The 24,606-nt window shown below is 31.9% G+C and overlaps 3 protein-coding genes and 3 non-coding genes across 6 annotated transcripts in view; all 6 read left to right on the top strand.

Moving 5' to 3' along the window:
* Window positions 1-3,335: 3,335 nt before the first annotated feature.
* On the top strand, window positions 3,336-5,878 carry LOC134268642 (uncharacterized). The gene is made up of 2 exons (XM_062750897.1): window positions 3,336-3,421; window positions 4,038-5,878. The coding sequence occupies exon 2, from the start codon at window positions 4,040-4,042 to the stop codon at window positions 4,361-4,363; it is 324 nt and encodes a 107-aa protein (XP_062606881.1). The 5' UTR covers window positions 3,336-3,421; window positions 4,038-4,039; the 3' UTR covers window positions 4,364-5,878.
* Window positions 5,879-9,723: 3,845 nt separating this feature from the next.
* On the top strand, window positions 9,724-14,923 carry LOC134268648 (uncharacterized). The gene is made up of 5 exons (XM_062750903.1): window positions 9,724-10,209; window positions 11,695-11,862; window positions 12,270-12,393; window positions 13,150-13,311; window positions 14,258-14,923. Exons 1-5 carry the CDS (start codon window positions 9,746-9,748, stop codon window positions 14,600-14,602), a joined length of 1,263 nt encoding a protein of 420 aa, XP_062606887.1. The 5' UTR covers window positions 9,724-9,745; the 3' UTR covers window positions 14,603-14,923.
* On the top strand, window positions 10,422-10,495 carry Trnas-aga (transfer RNA serine (anticodon AGA)). Its single transcript has one exon. It is a non-coding gene; the product is annotated as a tRNA-Ser (tRNA).
* On the top strand, window positions 10,701-10,774 carry Trnas-aga (transfer RNA serine (anticodon AGA)). Its single transcript has one exon. It is a non-coding gene; the product is annotated as a tRNA-Ser (tRNA).
* Trnas-aga (transfer RNA serine (anticodon AGA)) lies at window positions 11,275-11,348 on the top strand. The gene has a single exon. It is a non-coding gene; the product is annotated as a tRNA-Ser (tRNA).
* A 5,437-nt stretch (window positions 14,924-20,360) lies between the features above and the next one.
* Window positions 20,361-24,606, top strand: part of LOC134268644 (xaa-Pro aminopeptidase 1-like) — a 34,478-nt gene continuing 30,232 nt past the window's right edge. Inside the window, exons 1-2 of the mRNA XM_062750899.1 lie at window positions 20,361-20,459; window positions 20,577-20,736. Coding sequence (XP_062606883.1) covers window positions 20,670-20,736 — 67 coding nt within the window. The 5' untranslated portion in view covers window positions 20,361-20,459; window positions 20,577-20,669. The remainder of the gene's footprint in view (window positions 20,460-20,576; window positions 20,737-24,606) is intronic.

The raw sequence follows: 24,606 nt of genomic DNA, 5'->3' as shown, positions 1-24,606 counted from the left end.
TGATAATACACGTGCGATCGTTGAAATGGTTGCGTTTGATTACATGCCAATGCAAATGGTTGAAGGCAAAGGCTTAAAAAAAACTGATGTCCATCGTTACACCAAACTACAACATACCGTCCTGTAATACTATAATGTCTAGGATTGAAAAAGTGTAAGAAGATCGTAAATCCGCTGTCTGAACTTGATCAAGTTTGATATACTGTAGCTCTGACGATTGAAACTTGGACGTCAAACGCAACTAAGAGTTACATTACAATTACGATGCAGATTATTTTTCTAAACAAAAACACTGTGAACCATTTGTGGTTTGATTTTGTTTGTTTATCTGATGAATAAATTGAACTTTTAAAAAATGTTACATTTAAAAATTTCGTCGGGCAAGAAGTGTTGATAATTGTTACAACAGAAACACATTTACGGGAAACCTCCCATCAGAGCAAGAAGTTTAATTTCTACCATAGTTTACAATATGTTTCACAGTTATCAATTTACTTTTTCATATTTACACTTTTACCGAGTACCCGAGTACTCGATCGGAAAAACGTCCGAGTAACCGAGTATTAAAAATTGACCGATTTGACATCCCTAATATATATATATATATATATATATATATATATATATATATATATATATATATATATATATATATATATATATATATATATATATATATATATATAATAATCAAAAGCTGTATAAAATTTGAGATTAATCTAAAATAGATGATCCCACAACATCGCAATTCTCAACATCAGAATCAGCCACAACATCAACAACAGTAACAACGAATGTTATCCCTAGTTCCACCCTAATGTTATCCCTAATATATATATATATATATATATATATATATATATATATATATATATATATATATATATATATATATATATATATATATATATATATATATATATATATAATCAAAAGCTGTATAAAATTTGAGATTAATCTAAAATAGATGATCCCACAACATCGCAATTCTCAACATCAGAATCAGCCACAACATCAACAACAGTAACAACGAATGTTATCCCTAGTTCCACGGTGACGTCAGTGGAAGATCAAACTCAAACCGGTACGGCAAGAGAAAAGAACAATAAGTACTGTTATAACGAAATAATGTGTATTAAGTATCTTATTTGTTTAAATATTTTCATATTTATGATGATTTTGTTTCATGATTTTTTTTTCATAATAACAATTTAGCAATTTTAAATTTGATATAAAATTCCTCTATAGTTTACATATAAATTTTATAATCTATTGGCTGTGAGTAAATAAGTAAGCAATTCATTTCTTTATATAAAGTGAAATGTGAAACTAATATATTTATATTCACAAACTGTATTAAGTTTGAGATTAATCTAAAATAGATGATCCAACAACATCGCAATCCTCAACATCAGAATCAGCCACAACATCAACAACAGTAACAACGAATGTTATCCCTAGTTCCACGGTGACGTCAGTGGAAGATCAAACACCAACCGGCACGGGAGGAGAAAAAACAATAAGTACTGTTATAAGGAGAGGATGTAAATTGATAACATATTTTTTTATATTTTGATATTTATGATGATTTTTTTTTCGTGTTTTTTTTTTGGTTTCATATTAACAACTTAGCAGTTTTAAATTTGCTATCATATTCTTCTAGTGTGTAAGTAAATTTTACAATCTATTGATGTATATAAGTAAGTAAGTAAGTAATTTATTTATCTTTAGTGACATGTATATATATATATATATATATATATATATATATATATATATATATATATATATATATATATATATATATATATATATATATATATATACATATACATATATATATATATATATATATATATATATATATATATATATATATATATATATATATATATATAAAAACTTTAAAACACTTTTCGAAATATTTCAACCGTGTTACCGGCCTTCATCAGTCGTGTTTATTTAAATGCATAACAACTCAACAGTATTATGACGTCACAATGAACATAGAAATTGAGAGGCAACGTCATGCAATAAAATTGCGCCAAAAACATCTGAAGATATTGTGAGAGCAAAAATTGTACTTGTGTATCAAAATTTTTATCATACAGAATAAAATACTAGAATACGGGGTATATTAAAAATATGATTTTAAAGTATATATAAAAGTATATCTGTAAAAATAAGTATCACAATGTCACACAAATGTTCATAAATCCAATTCAAAGACAGAAGTGTTCTCTTTTGTTAATACCAAATGGTCTATAAGTGTTCAACTTTTTCTTCCAGATCTTTGGAAGAAAAAGTTGAACACTTATATATATATATATTAGGGATGTCAAAATATTTATTTTCCTTAGTCGAACATTCGATTGTATTATTCAAACGATAGTCGACTATTCGGAACATTTTTTTGAGAAGAAAAATCTCATCGATAGCGTTTTTATAAATCAAAAACCCTTTTTTGTAAATTTATGCAAAACGTAACATTAAATGCCTTTACTGTGTGTTACACACCGATATTCTGATGAACCTTTAGCTTGCATAAGATGTAGAAATGAAATAGATTTACACCAGCAAGTGATTCTCCAAAATGTATGAATTTTCGTAAATCACATTCAGGGTTAGGGTTAGGGTTAGGGTTCTATCCTTCTAGTACGCTTAGAGAATTGTCAGCACAGTGTTTTTAAAAGCTTATTTTAAAATAAATTGGAAAAGAGGAGGAGATTATTGTTTTAATAATTATTGAAGTTTCAAAACTTCACGGCTATACTGTGATCCTATAGCATGATTTAAACATTCTTAGAGGTAATAAATAAATTTATAATTGGTACAAGTCCAATTAATAATATTCAAAGTCCAGTAAAGCTATAATAACAAAAAAAGGTCAGTAATTGAGAAATAATTATCGCGATATGTAATTACTGTACTTTCCATATGTACAATGTGGAAACTTATTTATATACCGTGACTGTTTTTAAGCTCTTATTCGTCTGAGGACGGATACTATAGTCATTTGAGAAAGACGCTTTACAATTTTGAGTTGAGAATTCTTTAACACCTCCTTTTTTGCATTTATTAGATATTCGAATGTCGTTTCATTTATTCGATCGTCGGTCCATTCGATTGATAGTCTAATAGTCGACTATTCGTTGACATCCCTAATATATATATATATATATATATATATATATATATATATATATATATATATATATATATATATATATATATATATATATATATATATATATATATATATATATATATATACTGTATAAAATTTGAGATTAATCTAAAATAGATGATCCAACAACATCGCAATCCTCAACATCAGAATCAGCCACAACATCAACAACAGTAACTACAAATGCTATCCCTAGTTCCACGGTGACGTCAGTGGAAGATCAAACACAAACCGGTAAGGGAGGAGAAAAGAACAATAAGTACTGTTATAACGAAAAATGTGTATTAAGTATCTTATCGCAATTTGGGAATGCTTAAAATCTGTGAATAATTACATGTATATAAATGAATTTTCTTTGATGATACTAGTTATCATAATAACACAATGATTTACAACAATAATGCAAGAACTTTATTTCACCAATATATCTGTTAAGTCCTGCCATGTTTAATGATTCGGCTCACTGTAGTTGTCAATTCTGCCAACCAGTGTTACTGGTTTTTGGAAGGTTCATTTGGTCAAGATATAGGTAAAGACAGTATAAGACATAAAATTAGCAAAAACTGTATTTTCTGTAAGATTTTTTAATGTTAAAATGGCCATATTTAAAGAAAATATATATATATATATTTTTCTTCGCCGATATACAACTACAAAACTTAAAAATTACATGTCAAATACTGAAACCATAGTGATTTATTTCGTTCAGTAACAGATTTTGTTTACATTGTAGCTTGATATCATTTTTTCTTCGACGATATACAACTACAAAACAGTTAAAAATTACAAGTCAAATACTGAAATCATGATGATTTTTTTCCTTCAGTGCCAGTTTTTATTTACATTGTAGCTATGTGCCCCTGTTCCTGTGACTACATGGACAAAATCGTGTACTGGAGAAATGAGACAAACCAGCTGAGACAATACTATGAACTGAGTGAAAGGTTGGCTCAACTCAAGCGCCTCCTCAGCGTCAACACAAAGAATCTCTCCTCCACAATAAACAAGAAGATCAGCGCTGAAGACGAGCGGCCGTCAGCCTCCGTGACAGGTTACGTGGGAGTCGTCTTTATAGCCTTATTTCTTGCTGGAATGGCCCTGGCTGATGCTCCTGTATTGATTCGGCAGACTTCTAAACTCCTCAAAGACATCAGAAAACTGTGTGCTCGAAAATGAGTTACACTGCTCTGTCCTTTTTATCTAATTACCATAGACCTAAAACGTTTAAGTCTATGCTAATTACAAAAAGATGTTAATGAGAAACAAGACTTTCTGATAAACGTGATGACTTCGACTTTCCTATCGTCAAATTCCCTTCCTTTTGTAGTCTCTAAGCATCTAAATTTTTCATTATTATTTATCCTGAATCTTTAACGAGTAGGAAAGAAAACAAGCTGCATATGACCTTCAACTCAACATTTAGATTTATTGAACGACTTATCAATAAACAAAAGTTGTTTTCAATCATATGCCGGCACGATATATTCCAGTAAACTTGAAATAAAGACATTAATTGTTTTCTAACAACCCAGCTTTATGAACAATCTCGTTTAAATTGTCATTTCCCAAGTTCCAGTGTCGATACAATGCCACTGTCTGCAAATAAGTCAAATGCTGACAGACATATTTCATACTAATTTTTAGACTATTATACACACACCCTATTGTCAACGGGTTTTTCCACTATGTCTCAATTTTGACAAAGAGCACACGGCGGGTGTGACCGGTTTGCAGGGGATGCTCACTCTTTTATGACACCTAAAATCCAAACTCTGATGTTTTAGAGTTCCGTTATTGCTCTGCTTCTGAATTATATTGTCTGAATAATTTTTAGCTTGTATACTGTTCATTATATACATATTTCTTTTACATGAAAAAAGCTTTCAATACTTCAAACTTATCGCTCCCCAGACATTGCACAAAAAGTTTTCGTAAGTGGGTGTTTCGTAGAAAGTCTATCCGCTGATATGATGCTAAAGGATATACTATGAACATTTCGTCTAAAACACTTCTGATACATAAGTCGAAGTAACAGTTGTTTCAACACTCCAATTTGAATTAAACTGTTTTCCAATGTTTATGAACCGATCATGGTACTTAATTAACTGGTAGAGCTTTCGCTTTTTGATCGGAAAGCCTGGGTTTGATTCTGTTTCGCCGCTTTGCGTCCACACTCAGACGTAAATGTATGTAGCAAGTATTGAAATTGTGTTGTTTTAATTGTTTAGAAATTAAAGGTTTATTGAAGAATAGAAAAAAGTCTATACACTTTCATTGTGAATATAGCTCTTTAAATGCATTTGTATTATAGATCTAGAGTATTACACATTCAGTTTCTCTGCAGAAGAAAATAATAAAATTGAAGATTTGATAGAACGGAACTGTTTGAATTTCGGATGCATGGAATCTCGAGCTCCTAATGATTTTTTATACATTCAGGAAAAAATGTCCGTGTGAACCACTTTTAAATAGTGAAATGACAAAGGAAGCAAAATATAGACATTTTCTGTTAGTCTTCTTTGTGTTGCATTAGCTATGTACAGTGCGTGTAGCGCATGTTTCATTAATGTGTTTCGGTAGTGTTGTCTCTGTAGTGACTTCTTATAAGAAGGAGTTATCATGATAATCGTATTCTTCCAGATTAATTGTACTTGTATAATGTCGCTTATGTTCAAATAAAGTAAGCTTCTTTAAACCACAGTTTTGTTTTTCTTATACTTCCTATAAGGTAAATAGCATATTGCAAGTATGGCAAACAGAAGTATGCTAAACTTAAAAAAAAATACAGTTTATATTAAAATCTCCTAAAAATTGTCCATTTAATCACGTTTATAAGTTTATAAGTGGTATACTAGAAATAACCACGCACTCCTGTTCAAAGCAGCTACATGTATCAGTCGGTAATAATAATAATGGTAAAAAAAAAAAAAAAAAAAAAAAAAAAACATTATTAGAAACTAGGTCGTATGGTGTTTATGTTTGATCCAATTCTACAGTTTGGTCACTCGATTTTCTGAAATTTTAATCCAATAATAAGAATATTGTTGGAACAATGCATGTGTCATTGTGTGGGGTAAAAGACTATAAATAAGATAACATTTAAAAAAAAAAACATTTTGAATTTCATACAAAATTTTACGTTTTGATAAATAAAAAGTTAGACATTATCATACAATCCATAAAATCATTAAAGTTAATAGCAATAAGGTACAGAAAAAATATGATACTTATAGGCTTCCATAGAAAAAAAATGCAGGATGACAAATATATCAAGTAAATAATGGGTAAATAAAGACAAATTTCGTCGAAGAACTTTATTTAAGGACACGTACAATGTAGCTTGAACTTTATTATCTTTTTCTCTGGAGTTGAAGACTTCCAATACTTTTAGTGGTACATTTAATATTGCCTATACATTGTGTTGTACACTTCCTGAGTTCCTCTACAACAAGTTTGGATGAACAAAACATCTAGAATATATGTTGAGTATTTTATGTACATTTTACTTGGAATTTTACCAGAATTTTCATTAATTAATATCTTTTCAAAACCTCTGGTAATGCGTGCTGATTTTTTGTCCATGAACATCTGATGGCACTAAAACCTTTAATCAAAAATACCTTGAAAAATTATCAGTGGGTAAGGTATGTTGCGTATGTTCTTAAAACTTAGAGATGATCAATATAATAACTTTAAAAAATATTTCATAATAGAAAAATTGGCAGTTTAAGGACAGATGATACAAACAAAAGAATGGATGCCGGGATTGTTCAAAATTCCACCTTCTTGCAGCCATCCTAATTAATCTATACAAATATTTTTTTCACTTCAAATTTCCATTGAAAGTTTAAAAATTAAAAACTACGCGGTTAAAAACTTGTAAATTTTTCTCACTGAAATATGACTTGGGTTGTTATTTTCAATTTTTAGGACAAAAGTTTGTTTGCGTCATCTTTCCTTAAAACATGTCTATATTTACAGCCGTAACAGATGTAGAGAGCTTTAAATATGACACATAAGTTTCTGAAAATGATTATTAATTTCTTGAAATCAGCATCTTAATTCGAAGACTTAGTTTCAAATTGATACTTTCTGATATGTTAATGTTTCGCAAAATACAGAAAAAGGGGTCCAACCGTGTAAGTATGTATCACAAATTTTAACACATACATCGATGGAAAAAGAATTGAAAGATAATTTGTTCAAATAAAGAGAATACCTGATTGTTCATAAATTACAAAAGAATAAGCTGTAACGTTAAGCAATTCTTGATAGGTCCTCCCAGCTCTTTCCAAGGTTTTTGAAAATGCAATTAACACTCAAATATCGAACTATTTTGAGAAAATTTTTAACCCTTATTTAGCGGCATTTAGATCAGGGTATGGTTGCCAATCGACCTTATTAAGAATCACTGAGGATTGGAAGAGAGCTCTTGATGAAAATAAATATGTTGCTGCTATTTTAATGGACTTATCCAAGGCATTTGACTGCCTCCCTCATGATCTTGTTCTGCTCAAACTAAAATCTTATGGTCTCTCTCCACCTGCGGTAGATCTGATAAAGAACTATTTATCTTGCAGAAAACAGTGTGTCAAAATTAGTCAAAATATAAGCACCTTGTTGGATATCTTTAAAGGTGTACCCCAAGGATCAATTCTTGGGCCAGTCATTTTTAATATTTTCATTAACGATATTTTTTACTTTGTAAAAAATTCAGATTTGTACAATTATGCTGATGATAATACCTTATCCAAATCTGATCCTATCTTACAAAATGTTATTACTACTCTTGAAAAGGAAAGTGGCACTCTCATCGATTGGTTTTCAGCTAATAAAATGCAGGCAAACCCAGAAAAATTTCAAGTAATAGCACTGGGGAAAAAGACGCATGATAAAAACATTACTTTAAACTTGAAAGGTACAACCCTTGCCTGTGAGGATGAAGTGAAACTGCTTGGTGTTACTTTTGATTTTAACTTAAACTTCAATTCTCATATATCAAATATTTGCAAAAAAGCAGCTCGACAATTAAATGTGTTAAAACGTGTCGGGAAACATCTCTGTAAACTGGGTAAACTTACCATCTATCACTCCTTTATAATGTCCAACTTTAGTTATTGTCCTCTGGTATGGCATTTTAGCAGTGAACAAAATTGCCAAAAAATAGAAAAAATTCAAGAGCGAGCACTCAGATTCATATATAATGACTACACAAGCAGTTTTGACCAGCTCCTAGAAAAATCAAACCTCCCCTCACTGAAAATCAGGCGTATGAGAGCCATGGCCCTTGAAGTTTTCAAAATTATAAACAATCAATGCCCACTGTTCCTGCAAGATTTAGTTCAACAGAGAAATTCAACATACAATTTTAGATATCAAAAGACCCTGGAATTACCTAGGCCAAGAACCACTAGGTATGGAAAACAGTCATTCAGCTATGCAGCTGCTACGCTGTGGAATTCTCTACCAAATCATGCTAGGGAACTTTCCACCCTCAGCCAATTTAAAACTTTCATAGAGACATGGACGGGGGAAAAATGCAAATGCAGTTCCTGCAGAAACCACAGCGTAGGGCTGCATAGCTGATGAGACAATGTTTAGAAACAGTTGAATTTTCTTTTATTTTTGAAATCTTTCATTTTCTCTAATGATATCACCTATCTCATTTTATTTCATTGTTTTTTTTTTTCCTTTAACCTCACAATATGCATATCTTGCCTATGTAGGTAGGGACTGACCCAATCACTAGGCAGGATGTGTATTGATGAGGAACATAAATTACTTTAAAATTTTTTTTTTTTTTTTTTTTTTTTTTTTACTTTTTCCTTCGTTCTCAATTTGGTTTAGCTATGTATGTGTGAATTTTAAATTTCCTAAACTTTCAAATTTATTCAATTATCGGTTTTTTTTTTTATTTATTTTTAATATTATTTTTAATATTATTAATAATACAATTAGTTATTTTTATCTTAATTGATGAATTAAACTTAGTGCTTAATTTTATTACATGTACTATCTAATGACTTTTATTTATTTATTTATAATACTCACGTTATATTTATTTTTGTTTCTCTTAATGTAATCATATTGTTTTTCTTTAACTTATTCTAAAGAAACTATAAATTCTTAAAATTTGTTAATTTCTTAAAATTCATTTTATCTGTCATAATTTTTGTATGTGTATATATGTACATGTGTTTTTGCATGATAATTTATGTGTAAACGTCTTTCTGTGATATTTTAACTGTGATAGTCGGTTTAAGAGCTCTACAGAGCTCATGTTTATTGTTATGTATGTATACAATGCCGACTTTAAATAAAATTTACTTACTTACTTACTTACTAAAATTATTTTTTTCAAGGTGCAACCGCCTCAAAGGTATTAAGAATTTGGCGATTCGGAAAAATATCGAATATGCTAAACAAAGATGCTAAAAACTTTTATCAGTACTTTTAGTATTTTGATTCCAGTACTAATTGACGAACGCTCTAACTAAAACTTTTCACACCGGAAGTTCAAGTAGCGAACGAAAGGTGTTTTATCTGTCAACATGTAAAATGTCATCTTCTCCAGTAGGAAAGAAAAGAGTTTTTTGTTCATCAAGATATGAACATAAACTCAAGAAAATGAGACACGCTTCTAAAAGCTCTTGCACGACTTGTTCTAAAATTGATAAACCAAAAAATCACGAAACATATGTATCTAGTTGGACAATGGAAAATGCCGAGGCTCTTGGGTTGTTTTACGATAAAAACATATGTGATATTTCTTATTTCTATGAAATTTTTAGTGCATACAAAGGAAGAAATAGGTATGGATTTATTTACCCATTGGAGGGTGCATCAAAGACATTGATAGATTCTTTAGTGGACCAGATCAATGGAATGATAAATAAACATGGCGTAGAGATGGCAACAGGCTGGGACTGGACAGTCGCTGCAGATTGGCCTTTTGTGTGGAGGAAATGCTGTGATGCCATAAAGATTCTGAGTGAGACATGCAGGCCCACGGTTTCTGATGGGTGGGTTGTACATGTAACTATGATAAACTTTAGGGATAATATTCAATGATCTTTCTTGTACAATTTAATTTGATGAAGGATTTTTATTTGACAAAAAGGACAATTATGTGCCACAGTGGCTTGATTGCTTTTGGTTTAATCTTTCGAATAACATGATTAATGCAGTTGCATTTTCTTTCTTGTGTAGGAAATTAGGCTGGACTGAGGACATCGGCCTGGATGGCTCAGTGGTTAGAGCACCTGACTAGAAATACAGGGGTCCCGGGTTCGATTCCCGGTCCAGCCATATGTTTTCAATATATATGTATTTATGAATTTTCAATGTATGTTTACTCATTCCTCCTTTCCATACTACAGATTTGGTGCCGTGGCCTACCTTGTTCAGGCAATGTATAATTACTAATGTTAAGTCCTGACAAGGTGAACTTGAGTTGTGTCTTCGGGGTCGAAGACTATTTAAGTGTAGGAAATTAGGCTGGACTGAGGACATCGGCCTGGATAGCTCAGTGGTTAGAGCACCTGACTAGAAATACAGGGGTCCCGGGTTCGATTCCCGGTCCAGCCATATGTTTTCAATATATATGTATTTATGAATTTTCAATGTATGTTTACTCATTCCTCCTTTCCGTACTACAGATGGTGCCGTGGCCTACCTTGTTCAGGCATTGTATAATTACTAATGTTAAGTCCTGACAAGGTGAACTTGAGTTGTGTCTTCGGGGTCGAAGACTATTTAAGGAAGGGGGAATGTAGGAAATTAGGCTGGACTGAGGACATCGGCCTGGATAGCTCAGTGGTTAGAGCACTTGACTAGAAATACAGGGGTCCCGGGTTCGATTCCCGGTCCAGCCATATGTTTTCAATATGTATGTATTTATGAATTTTCAATGTATGTTTACTCATTCCTCCTTTCAATACTACAGATGGTGCCATGGCCTACCTTGTTCAGGCATTGTATAATTACTAATGTTAAGTCCTGACAAGGTGAACTTGAGTTGTGTCTTCGGGGTCGAAGACTATTTAAGGAAGGGGGAATGTAGGAAATTAGGCTGGACTGAGGACATCGGCCTGGATAGCTCAGTGGTTAGAGCACCTGACTAGAAATACAGGGGTCCCGGGTTCGATTCCCGGTCCAGCCATATGTTTTCAATATATATGTATTTATGAATTTTCAGTATGTTTACTCATTCCTCCTTTCCATACTACACTTGCATTTGCCATGTTTACATATCTGGTTTATTGAGAATAAAGAAAAAAATACTCTCTATTACAATGACCTCTTCACAAGAACAGAACTTTGCATGAGTTTCTTTGATATTTAATTGAACATGTTGAAGTGCGAGTTAACATATACAACAGATATGATTAGGTGAAAAGAATCATCTTCAATCTATTTTAAGAATAAGTTAGATTTTTTTCATCAATTCAATTTAATTATTGCCTTTATTTTTATTATGATATTCAATGTAATTTCTTGTTTTTCAGAGAACACATCAGGAGTTACGCTGGATTAATCAGTTTCTACAGGACACTAAAGGAGCATGTGCAGGAAGAGATGTGGAGAAGTAACAGTTACACACCTTCAGAGATTCCAAAAGAAGCCTACTCAGAGTTGTTTTCAAAATTCCTTGAAATATTTTTGTTGTTACCAAGGTATGACTAGCGAATGTGTTTTTTAAAGATATATGCTTAAGGCACTACAAAATTTTACACATCTCACAGTATCTTTGAACATGCATAGGACTATCACAAGTAAAACCATTCTCTTATGTTTTCATTTTGAGATAAACTTTTTTCTTTTAAATACATGTCATCATTGGTCATATTCCTTTGTAAATTTTTAACTTGAAAAGTTAAAAATGTATAAGTCGGCTACTTGTAGTTCACAGTAGTTGTTACAAAATGAGGGGGATTTTGAACATGCTTAACACAGAAGAAAATGTGAGAACATTTATAACAACTAAAAAATACTTAATTTTAGTATCGGTGTGTGATGAGAGACATTATTATTTATATACATGTATACAAACAAAACATCTGTCTGTTTTTAATGTTTTCAGGAGAGGAGGATTTCGGAAATCAGTCATGATGATCAAAGACTCTACATTGACCAGCACACCAGATCTACACCTGACACTCCCCACATACTCTGCTCCCTCACTCTTTGTTATAAATGTTGTAAAGGTAAGTTTAACATAAAAGGTATGAACATGATGAAAGTCCTACTCCTACTCATTCAGAAATTAAATGGGTTTTTAATGAATTTTTTTTATCTCACCTCTACTTAAAAGTTTGTTAGCTATTCTCATCATAAACTTTTTACAATATTATCTTCATCTCCAGAACCACTGGACCAGTTTCCACAAAACTTTGCACAGAATATCCCTGGGTAAAGGGCATGTAGATTTGTTCAAATAAAAGGTCACATCTAAGTAATTAATGAAAATGGGCTTGGGTGATTTAAAAAATATTCTTCATCACTGGGCCAGAAAAGAGAAAATTAAAACGTGAAAGCTTTCTGATCATGATTCCCTCGGACAGGGCTAGAATTTTAAATAAAAATTTTACAGTGTTCTACAATATGTGTTCAAACTCTAACCTAAAAATTTGTACTAAGAAAAATCTTAAATATTCTTCTTTATTATAACTCTTAAGTCATTATTAATCATATTTATATGGGGTATTTATATGGAAGCATCCTCAGGTTGTGTAGATTCAAGATTGTTTAAAGTATGTCAAATAGAATTAACAGATTTCAGCCATTTCTGTTACTTAAGTTTAGCTTTCAGGCAGCAGAAATTGATGTTAATAGCTAATATGACTTAATATGATATTCAACTTAAAAAGTCAATCAAGATAAATGTCTTTATTGTTTATACCTGGTAGATATTTTTACAGTCACAAAAAAGTAATATGATCATTTCTTAACCTTTGTTTCAGGCCAAGATATGCTCCCTTTCTGATTGTGAAATGTTTGATATTCACCAGGCAGTAGACAATGTCATTCTTGGTCAGCATGCTGGAGAACTGCTGCTGGAATTTCAGCACTCCTGTTTCCGAGATTTACAGGCTGTCTTTGGGATTCTCTGCATCAAAACTTCAGTATGTTATTCTAAGAAATCTTGTTCACATATGGAAATGAAACAACATCCTGGTATTTGCAATAATTTAACATAAAATTGCATTTGCTCAAAGCCAGAAGTTAAGACATATCATGACATTTGATGTTTTTGATCAGATTTTATTGATATCGATATATGGACTTTTGCAAGAAACACTGACTTTTACAATCAACAGCTTTCTTTTACACCAGGAAAATATATGGAAGCTCTTTTGGGATATAAATATTTAACAGTTACTAAAACGATGACAAAGGGTCATTTCAAAGTCTAGGAAGGGAGCAGCAACACTTCTACCCTCAACACCCTCCCTTCACAACTTGACCAACTCCTACCAAGTTTTCTTCTGTACTAATTCCTCCTCTTTACTTAATTCCTATAGAAAATGAAAATAAAAAGAGATACCATCTCTTATGAAAAAGGTATTTTACCTACAATTATATCTTCTGTTCATAAATAGAGTTAGTGTCCCTAATAATATAACTATACCACTATTAATGTTTTCTTACCTTTTATCAATTCTGTACTTTCATACATTACACAGGTTGAAATTTCAAAGTAAGTTGTTACTGTAAAAGTCAATGCTTCTCACAAAAGTCCAGTGGAAAGACAACATCAAACCATTTGTTTTTCTGACGATCTAACCAAATGTCAAAAAAAGTGTTGTACAGTTGAACTTCGGTATCTTGAACTTTAATATCTCTAATACCATGGATGTGTGGAAATGATGAGGAAGTCCTAACCTCATAATCCTAAAGTATTTTAACCTCAATATCTCAAATCGTTGAATATCTCTCAGTTTTTTTCTCCCCCATCAGGTTTGATATAACAAAGTTTGACCGTATTTGGTTAGCATTGTTTGTGTACATTTTTTAGATTGATAGAAAATTTTCATTATTGTCACCTTTTTATTTTATGATACTTTGAAGGTCATTTTCACCTGTCTGAAGATCTCTACAGAGCATTACAAATACATAAAGGACTATGGAGAAGATGTGGTGCTGAAGGAAATGGATGTTGATAGCAGCTCTGATTTAGTGGAAAACTCTAGTTTAGAGGAAGAGAATGAATATGCTGTCAAGTTTTGTAATACCAAAGATGCGAAATTGTCAAGGTTCGAAAAAACAACTGACAAAAAACATTCAAATAAGAGTGGAAGAATTTTTTATACAAAACCATTTAATTATCTTGTTTCTTCAGATAGAAGAGAGATAATGGAATTCTTATTCTGGATTGGAATTAATTGTGAGAGAGTTGCTGTGTCTAAAGTATGAATTTATTTTGTGCTATGAAAGTTGGAGTCATTGTGTCCATGTAAAACCAGGTATCTGATACTGCTAAATTTGCTTCATTTTCAATTGATTTCATTCCATTCTTAATTACCATTGTTGAAAAATATCTCAACACATAATTACCTTGCTCACATACATTTCCAAACTTCAGAAACTGTGAAAAAGTTGTTGTGTTTAAAGCATGAATTCATTTTGTTTATTTAGTGAAGGAGACTGTGTCAGTGTAATATATTTCCAGGGATCTGTTACTGTTAATTTTGCTTCATTTCCATTTCATTGTTCAATAAAAACACATCAAACATTTGTACACACAAGTACTCTGAAGTTGATGCTAAAAATATGCTTGAGTTTCTGATTGACAGTATCTATGTGGCAGGGCTCGACATTAACGCTTGTCCGCTTGTCCGGTACCAATGAAAAATAAATTCGGACAAGTGAATACTGCTGGGCACTTGTCCGATTGGACAAGTGCAATTTAATGTAAAGGGGTCTCTAAATCATAAAAAGAACGACTGTTGAAAGCTAAATCGGTAGTCTCAAGACGGAAGCTGTACATAAAATCCTAACGTCGATCCCGATATGTATCGCTATATTAATATTGTGTTCACATTCGATCGGGATCGAAAATAATTGCATACTAAAATGAAAAGTCATGGAAGATACGAACCGAAGTGTGAATATTGTTTGATGTTGACAGGTTCACTTGTGGACATTTACGTTATTGTAAGGACAGAAAGCCTAAATTAAATTTCGTTTTATGTGTCTGTTGCACCGGTATTTATCAATAACATCAAGAATCAATCAAGCGCATGACATGTGTAAATAAAATGGACTTAATTTTAATTTTCAAGTTGAAACTATTGAACTTTATTGAAAATTTTCGGACAAGTGAAGTTGACATTCGGACAAGTAAATGTCTTGGTCACTTGTCCGAATGGACAAGTAGGAAAAAAAGTTAATGTCGAGCCCTGTGTGGATTTTGGAGACCAGGTCTTCCAACAATCTTTTGGAGTTCCCATGGGTACCCATAACGCCCCGCTGTTAGCAGACCTATTTTTGTATGCATATGAAGCAGAATTTGTCCAAAATCTTAAACATGAAAAGAAGAAAAAACACTCGCCTACAACTCGACATTTACTTATATCAACAACGTATTGTTAATTAGCAATGGTAATTTCTATTCTTATGTCAATACGATATATCCCAGTTAGCTTGAGGTAAAAGATACCACAGAGTCTGACTCATCTGTTTCATATTTGGATATTCTACGTGAAAAAGACGTAAATGGTAATCTAACAACCAAGCTCTATGATAAACGTTATGACTTTCACTTTACAATCGTCAACTTCCCTTACTTATGTAACAATATACCTTCATCACCTGCATACGGAGTTTATATGTCTCAATTGATTCGATACACAAGAGCATGCTCTAGGTATAAACAATTTCTAAAACGAGGTAAATCATTAACAAAAAAGTTGATGAAATTTTAAAGTCATCATTTCGTAAGTTCTGTGGACGATACAATGACCTTGTCAGCAAATACAATTTTTCATTGAGTCAAATGCTGACGAACGGTTTATATACTTTATGTTTCCGATATTCCCGATCATGTCAAGAAGCACACGGTGGGTGTCACCGATCGGCAGGGGATGCTCACTCCTCCATGGCACCTGATCACACTTCTGATGTTTTGGAGGTCCGTGTTTGCTCTGCTCCTATTTTGTATTATGGACTTTTGATCTTGAATATACAGTTTGTTACCTTCATATGTTTCATTTTTTTCACTCAAAAGATTTTGAAGAAGGATGAAGACAACCCTTGTAGATGGATGCATTTTATTTTACAAACAAGCATGCAACGCTTCATAATGTTTTCTAACATACACATGTAGATCAGACAGATATGGTTGTAAAATTATTTTCATATATACTTCATATTTTTAATTCTATTTTGAGACAAAAAAAAATATTTAATTTTCTTTTTACAATTATTCATATGATGATTAGACTTACTATTCATTTCTGAAAATATAAACAACGCTTCATGCTCCAAAACTATTTTCCATTTGATTGTTGATGAAAATCAATGTAAGGAATTAAGAAAAAAAAGATGGTGAATACGTTAACATTCTCTTGCATATCGAATCAGCTGGAACACATTCTCAAATACAGGTGATCATGCTATAACGTTACCCAAGGAAGTGAAGTTTAGTTAATAACTACATCTGAGTTTCAAGTTCTTTTGAGCTTCAATGATTTACATGTATTTTTCTTTATTTTTCACTTTTAACTCCTAATACATGTTTATAGAGCAAAAGATTTTCTTTTGACCTTTTTTAAAAGTCAAAATATAGAGTACTACTACTTCTTTTTTTTCCTACAACCTTTACTTGTAAAACGATAAATAAGATAAGGGCCCCATGGGCCACATCGCTCACCTGAGTAAATTTAAAGATGCCGCTCTTTACCAGAATTCCCCTCCTGTAATACCTTATTGTGGCCATATCCCACCGGGTCATGATTTTAACAATTTAGAATCAACACTACCCGACAATGCTTCCACATACGTTTCAGCTTTTCTGGGCCATTGGTTCTTGGGAAGAAGATTTTTAAAGATTTTTCCTATATATTTCTATGTTAAACTTGGATTCCCTATTGTGGCCCCGCCCTACCCCCGGAGGTCATGATTTGAACAATTTATGATCTTCACTACCCCACGATGCTTCCACATGAGTTTCAGCTTTTCTGGGCCATTTGTTCTTGAAATAAGATTTTTAAAGATTTTTCCTACATATTTCATTGCAGAAATTGGATTCCCTATTGTGGCCCTGCCCTAACCCCAAGGATCATGATTTTAACAAATTTGAATCCCCACTACCCCAGGGTGCTGCCACACAAGTTTCAGTTTTTCTGGCCCAGTGGTTTTTAAGAGGAAGAATTTTTTAATGACCCCACCTTATTTTTTCTTTTCTTGATTACTAGTATTGTAATTAAGTAGACTTGGCCCTTCATTTAAACATTTTAACTCCCCATCACCCAAGAATGCTTTGTACTAAGTTTGATTAAAATTGGCTTGCTGGTTCTTGAGAAGAAGTTGAAAATTTGAACAGTAGACAGACAGACGGACGACGGACAACGGGTGATCAGGAAAGCTCACTCGAGCTTTCAGCTGAGGTGAGCTAAAACAAAGGAGTAAAGAAAAACATAATTGAAAAATTTTAGGATCTTGGAGAGAAGGGAAATTCAGTTGATTTAATGGCAGATTGGTGGTAGCTAAGACCTAGTATATAAAATCAAATATGATAAGGATTAAAGAAAAACTTGCAGAAACTTTAAATTCTCTTAATTTATCAAAAGTCAGAACCTCAAAATGTACGACTCTTTAGCTAACCTGAGCTGAAGGCTCAAGTGAGCTTTTCTGATTAAAATTTGTCCGTTGTCCTTCGTCGTCGTCGCTATAAACTATTTCACATTTTATGATCTTCTCAAGAACCACTAACTAATTTCAACTAAATTTGCCCCAAAGTATCCTTGGGTAAAGGGGATTCAAGTTTGTTCAAATGAAAAGTCACGCCTTCTTCTAAGGGGAGATGAAAAATTTATGGCATCTTTTAAATAACTTCTCAATAACCATTGTGCTAGGAAATATGAGACTTACGCGGAAGCATCCTCGTATGGAATGCCATATACGACAGCCAACTGCTTACTGCCAACTGCTGACTGCAGCTGCTTACTGCCAACTGTCAGCTGCTTACTGCCAACTGCCACACACATTTGAATAAATATTATATTTATATTGATATTTATATGAATTTTCAAAAAAAAAAAAGCGCGGATCCAGGACAATTATTTTCCAAGAGGTCACCCTGGTAAAATTAAATTGACTAAATGACCATTATGTTTTAATTTATGTAATATTCAATATACAGTGTATGCCATTGATAAAGTACATTATATTTATTTTCTTATTTGAAATAGGTAATAAAATGACTATTTTCTGCTTTTAAGCTTAAAAGAAGTAACACCCCCACCCCCACCCGGGCGGAGACAACACAAGAGAGAAAATAATAATAATAAAAAAAGATTTGTCGTTTCGCAGATAAAGATGTTTTGAAAATAAATTTATATTTTCCATTATATTCTATAGTTAAAAACTTCCTCAAATTAAAGATGTATATCTCTGTGTGTTATAATGTTTCACATGCAAATATCTTAGGGGTGGGGGGGGGCATTTAAATTTGTACAGTCATGGGTTAAACTAAACGAACTAAAACTGATCTTGGACCCTCCACGTAGAAAACGCCGATCAAACATTTATATGTCTTTGTTTTTATAAATAAGATATGTTTTACATGCATAGATCTAGAGAGAGAGGTCCGGACCACCCCTCTGAAATTTGTAAAATTATTTAATGCACAAACTAAACCAACTAAAAGTTATTCAATGTATAAAATAAATCAACTAAAAGAGACCTTAGAACCCACCCCCCCCCCCCCCTTAAAACGCGGTTTCGTGTAAAGTTGGTATAAAAAATGTCATAGACATGAAGGTGTGACGCATGAGAACCCCCTCTCCCAGGCCGAAATAAATTTTCACATTAAGGAAAGGACTTTACTTTTTTTTTCTTGTCAAGAAATTTCTGGGTTGGATTTTTTTTAGCATGAGTGACCCTCTTGGAAAAAATGTTCTAGATCCGCGCCTGTTTTTTTTTTTTTTTTTTTTTTTTTTTTTTTTTTTTTGAAAATTCACATAAATATCAATATAAAAATAAGATTTATTCAAATATATGTGGCAGTTAGCAGTAAGCAGCTGACAGTTGGCAGTAAGCAGTCAGCAGTTGGCAGTAAGCAGTTGGCTGTCGTATATGGCATTCCATATCCTCGGGTAGTGTAGATTCAGTTTTGTTCAAATCATGATGCCCGGTGGTAGGGTGGCGCCACAGTGGACAAAACAAACTTTTACAAATGAGTATGTAGGGAAATCTTAAGAAAATATTCCTTTTCAAGCACAACAAAGCCATAATTGGTCATATCTATATGGAAGCATTCTCAGGTTGTGTAGATTCAAGTTATTTCAATCTTATATTTACATTGTTTTCCTGATGACTGCAACAAATTTATGTCATTCCACTATCTTTTTTTAAAAAAGTTAATTTGCACTATTTTTTAATTCGATCACATCAGAATGGTAATATATAGTCTTACTAATCCCATGGTAGTTCATGAGAAAATGATTTTTTTTCTAATTTGTGAAGACTGTTAAGAAAAAAATATTTCAATTTCGGAAAATTTAAATATATAGTCATTAATTAAGATTCAAGTTAGAATTAAAATGACTTTTGAAATAATTGTATGAATAATGAACACATTAATTCTATACTTAGATGAGTATAATTTGCTTTATATTTATCAATGTATATATAAACAGTTTGAGGACAGCATATTTATCTATTTATTTTCAAATGCTAGCGGCACTCATTTCTCCATTCTGAGCTGGTGCGACATCTTTCTCTTCTTGGATTAACTGTAGATCGAGTTTAAAAACTAGTCTGTTTACATTATATTACATGACATGCATCACTCGTATCTCTTAAAATATCACATATTTTGTACGCATTAAGGTTTCAATGCGTAGTTTCCTTTTCATGTTTCAAAATAGGCCAGGCGAGTATAACTTAATCTCTAATTTTATTTAAGTTTGATGTTATCAATGACTTCGAGTTAACGGGTAAGCGAATTTGATTTCGTAAAAGAAACGCGTTAGTTAAAGTAAATTTAGACATATTCACTCGCTTCCGTTTTTTGCGGAATGGACTGAACAAATTGACCGATATTCAAGTAAGTACTGCAAAGTATTAAGTACGATTCTGCTTTCAGCTGAAAATATTACATGTTAATGCTGTAATATGCACTGCCGTGAATATTTTGATCCTTGACCTCTGGATCTTTCCTTAGTGATAATGCAATGAACAAGTTTTATGCGTGGTCATTAAGGATATTGTAATCCTTTGGACAAAAAATACCACAGACAACTGAAACCCAGCAATAATGTACCAGGCAGCTTTGTGCGTAATTTTTCCAGTCTTGCTGATAGATAGTTCGACAGGTACCGCAGGTAAGGGTTTTTCTTTAATATCGAGTTCTAAAACTAATAATGTGGAAAACAGTATTGAGTTTCATTTTTTAAAGGTATATTATTTAATTGTTTTTAATCAACCCGAAGGAGGGATATCTCTTTAGAAAAAAAAGCTGTGTGTTTTTATCATTTTTATATTCTTTACCTGTATAAATGTTTGGTTTGTTTGATCAAAATGTTTACAGGCCTTTAAACTTATTATTCTACTTATTATTAGCCGTTCGCTCATCGTTTTTTTTTTTTTTTTTGTCGTTCACAGTTCTGCATTCTTAATCTCCCGTGCTAAACCTTCACATTATGTAATCGTTTGCTTACCTTGCATTTACCGATCTGGATTTGAGCCTATTTAGTTACGTAATTATACCTACATAGATCGGACAGTAGGGTTGCTTTGTCTCAAATTAAAGTAAGTTGATGGATCTCCCTGATATACTAAAATTTCATAGTAATAATTTACTAAAGTAAACTATAGCTAACCATTGTAATTTTAATTCTTTGATTAACTATAGTAGATGCTTTCATTTAGTATTATAGTAATCAGTTTTAAAACTTGGAGTTAAAATTATCACAAAAACTTTCTGGTGAATTTACTGACTTTAGTACATGTATAACCTTTACAAAATTTGGATATTAAAATCAAAATTATCACAGAAACTTTCTGGTAAATTTATGATATTTGTACTTACTGACGTTTTTCATGCTAATTGTTAGTCCATTATTTATACACTGAATTGACGACGGATTTTCCGTTATTTCCCGATCATGACAAGGAGTACGGCGGGTGTGACTAGTCAGCAGGGGATGCTAACTCCTCCATGGCACCTGATCCCACCTCTGATGTTTTGGAGGCCCGTGTTTGCTCTGCTCCTAATTTGTATTCTTTTATGGATTATGAGATTGAATACTGTTCGTTATCTCCATATCCTTCATTACTAAAATTGATCGAGCTTTTTGTCCTGTCTCAAAATTGATTATCAAAAAAAGCATGAATTGAAATGAGTCATACTTTATTTCATTGTGCATTAACTGGTAAAATGAAACATCTGCAATACTATTATATATTTTATTTTCCTGATGCCATATGGCACATCAGACAGTATATGACACAATATTTACAAAATGTTCAGTAATGCATACATGCACTAATTTCAATACACTTGCTACATTGTATATATACATATATAGACATACATATAAAAAATATAAAGACACTGGGTTCAATAACATAATACTGATTGATATATTGTGTGCTGAGATCATGATATACAGGACATTTTAATAATAAAATGGAATACATCACTCAAGTCACATAACAAAGTTACATATTTCTGTTATTTTCATTAATATATATATATACCTTCTTCAACTCGTAATTTATGACGAGACAGTCTAAAGCATGTAATGTATTATTTTGTATGCTTATTTAATAGGTTTTGATAAATAATACTGTAAACAAACATGGTCTATAATATGTTGATAAAATTTTCCCTTAGAGAATATCTAAATACTGTAAAGAATTTCTTAGCTATACACATCAGAGAATCTTTAACTATAACATATTCTCTAAGAGTATTTTGACGTTTCTTCGAAAAGATACACAGCTAATCTACTAAGTCATAATATACCATATTGTTTAAGTACATAATTTCACACCTAAGACTTTCTTAAAAGTTACCATGTATTTTTTTCAACATCTTTTCATGTGTCAAAATCTGCACATTTTGATTCAATATTTAGGTAATAATTATTCACCCTTGAGTTAACTGCAAAAATACTTTCCGACCTTGATCGCGGCGATATGCTTCTGAGTAATATTGAATTTCCCATTGTAAATAGACAGAATACCTAGGCAATTCATTTACAATTTCCAGTTCTTTACCTTCAAACAAATTTTTTTTCATATATCTTTACATTACGTAACTTGATTTCTAAACACAATAATTTCTTTTCAGTGTTAAGTTTCAACTTCCATTCTTGATAGTATAAAAGTAAAGAGTCTAAAACATTTTGCAGTGCATCAGCAGATTCAGCCATAAGTATCATCGGGATACTGAAAAAGGATAAAAAATTATCAATCATACATGTACTTCGTCATTGGACATTTGCAAAAATATTTTGTTAAAATCATTTTGATTTTCTTCACAAGTACTTTGAAGCTGATATTAAAAAGATGCTCGAGTTTCTGATTGCAAATAGCGATGTAGTTTCTGACCTCATCATTTGCAAGTTCTATGGTCGAATCAATAATCTTGTCAGCAAATAAAATTTGTCTTAGAATTCGGTGAATAAAGTCTGAAACTGCCCCACGACTAGAACCATAAGCCACTATATTTGGATCGAATGCTGATTGGCATTTTCCGAATTTAAGCCATTTTTTCATCTTGAATTGTTTGAATTTTTTCTATTTTACATGACAAAGAGCACTCAGCAGATGTGAGCGGTCGACAGTGGTTTTTTACTCATTCATGGCACCCGATGAAACCTCTGATATTTTAAGATAAGATAATATTTATTTAAAGTCGGGTACATCAACAAAAACATTAAATCTGATGAGCTATTTTCCGACTATTATTTTTACGAGGGCCGTGTTTGCTCCCGATGTGCATTGTTTTAATGGTCTTTTTTGCTTAAATACGTTTATTATTCCTCATTTCATTATACTAGAGATACTCCGGTTTCTATGAGATTGAATTTGTACAGCTCACACTTCGATATAATATTTTCTATACTTATAACTTTAATTTATCGCCTGATATGGGACTTACATCTCTCAGTTGATTCGATACTCAAGAACATGCTCTATGTATGTACAATTTCTTAAACGAGGTAAATTATTAAGGTAGGATTCTTCTCACATTTCTTGTATTTAAAAATTGATGAAATTTTCACAGAATCAAGAGGACAATATTACTAAGTGATAGTATCAGTGAGATTAAATTCAACCGTTTAATATTAGAGGCAAGGTCAGGTCAAGGTCATGACCTTTTTCTTGGACATTAAGAATGAAAAATTACTGTTTCCAATCATGCGATCCCTACTTGTAATTCAAAAGATTGAATGTTTTTCTTTTTGCATAAAAAGATACTACCATATGGGGCCTTTAAGATGATATTACCAAATTGACATGGACAATTTAATTTAAATGGATATTTGCTAATCCGAATTTCCTCTACTTTTCTTATTTTTTTAGGATTTATCAGTTATCTTTATATACTTCCTATATTTAACTTTTTCCAATTTTCACATATAGTAAAGCTGTCACATAAAGGTACAAAATGATACAAAAACTAAAAGTTTTGATCGTTTAATAAGAGAGAAATAACACTTTTTACGGATTTTTGGCTCAAATCTGTACTTAGATTTGAAGCATTTAAAAGCCAACATAGTTCTAGCATGTGTGAAAAATCTAATTTATTTGATATTTTTTGAAACTTTAGTCCCTTATTATTAATTTAACTTACATTTGAAAATTTCGTCTAGTCTTTGATTGCTTAAAAATTATAACTAAATTCAATGTATTATAATAAATTTGAGAGGCAGAAAAGAAGATATTTTCATACGCCACCATTCCGCCAAAAATATAGTTCCTGCTAGTTTTCAAACACAGATCACTATTTCTATTTAAAGTTGTATAATTGTGATGAGGAAAGAAAAATATGGCCTTTTAAATCTCTTACATCTAAATATGTAAGACATATCAACAAATGTACTTTGAATATTCCATCTAGTCACAAACCAGAGAAGAATCCTACCTTAACAAACAAGTTGATAAAACAAGAAAATCAGCAGTCTCGTTCATAGCCATCATTTCGTAAGTTCTATGGCCGATACAATGACCGTATCAGCAAA

Source organism: Saccostrea cucullata, unplaced genomic scaffold (assembly GCF_032062105.1).
Source record: "Saccostrea cucullata isolate Sc308-1 unplaced genomic scaffold, CSIRO_AGI_Scuc_v1 ctg671, whole genome shotgun sequence".
In the NCBI taxonomy this organism is placed as follows: Eukaryota; Metazoa; Mollusca; class Bivalvia; order Ostreida; family Ostreidae; genus Saccostrea; species Saccostrea cuccullata.
This window is presented reverse-complemented; position numbering and strand designations above follow the sequence as displayed.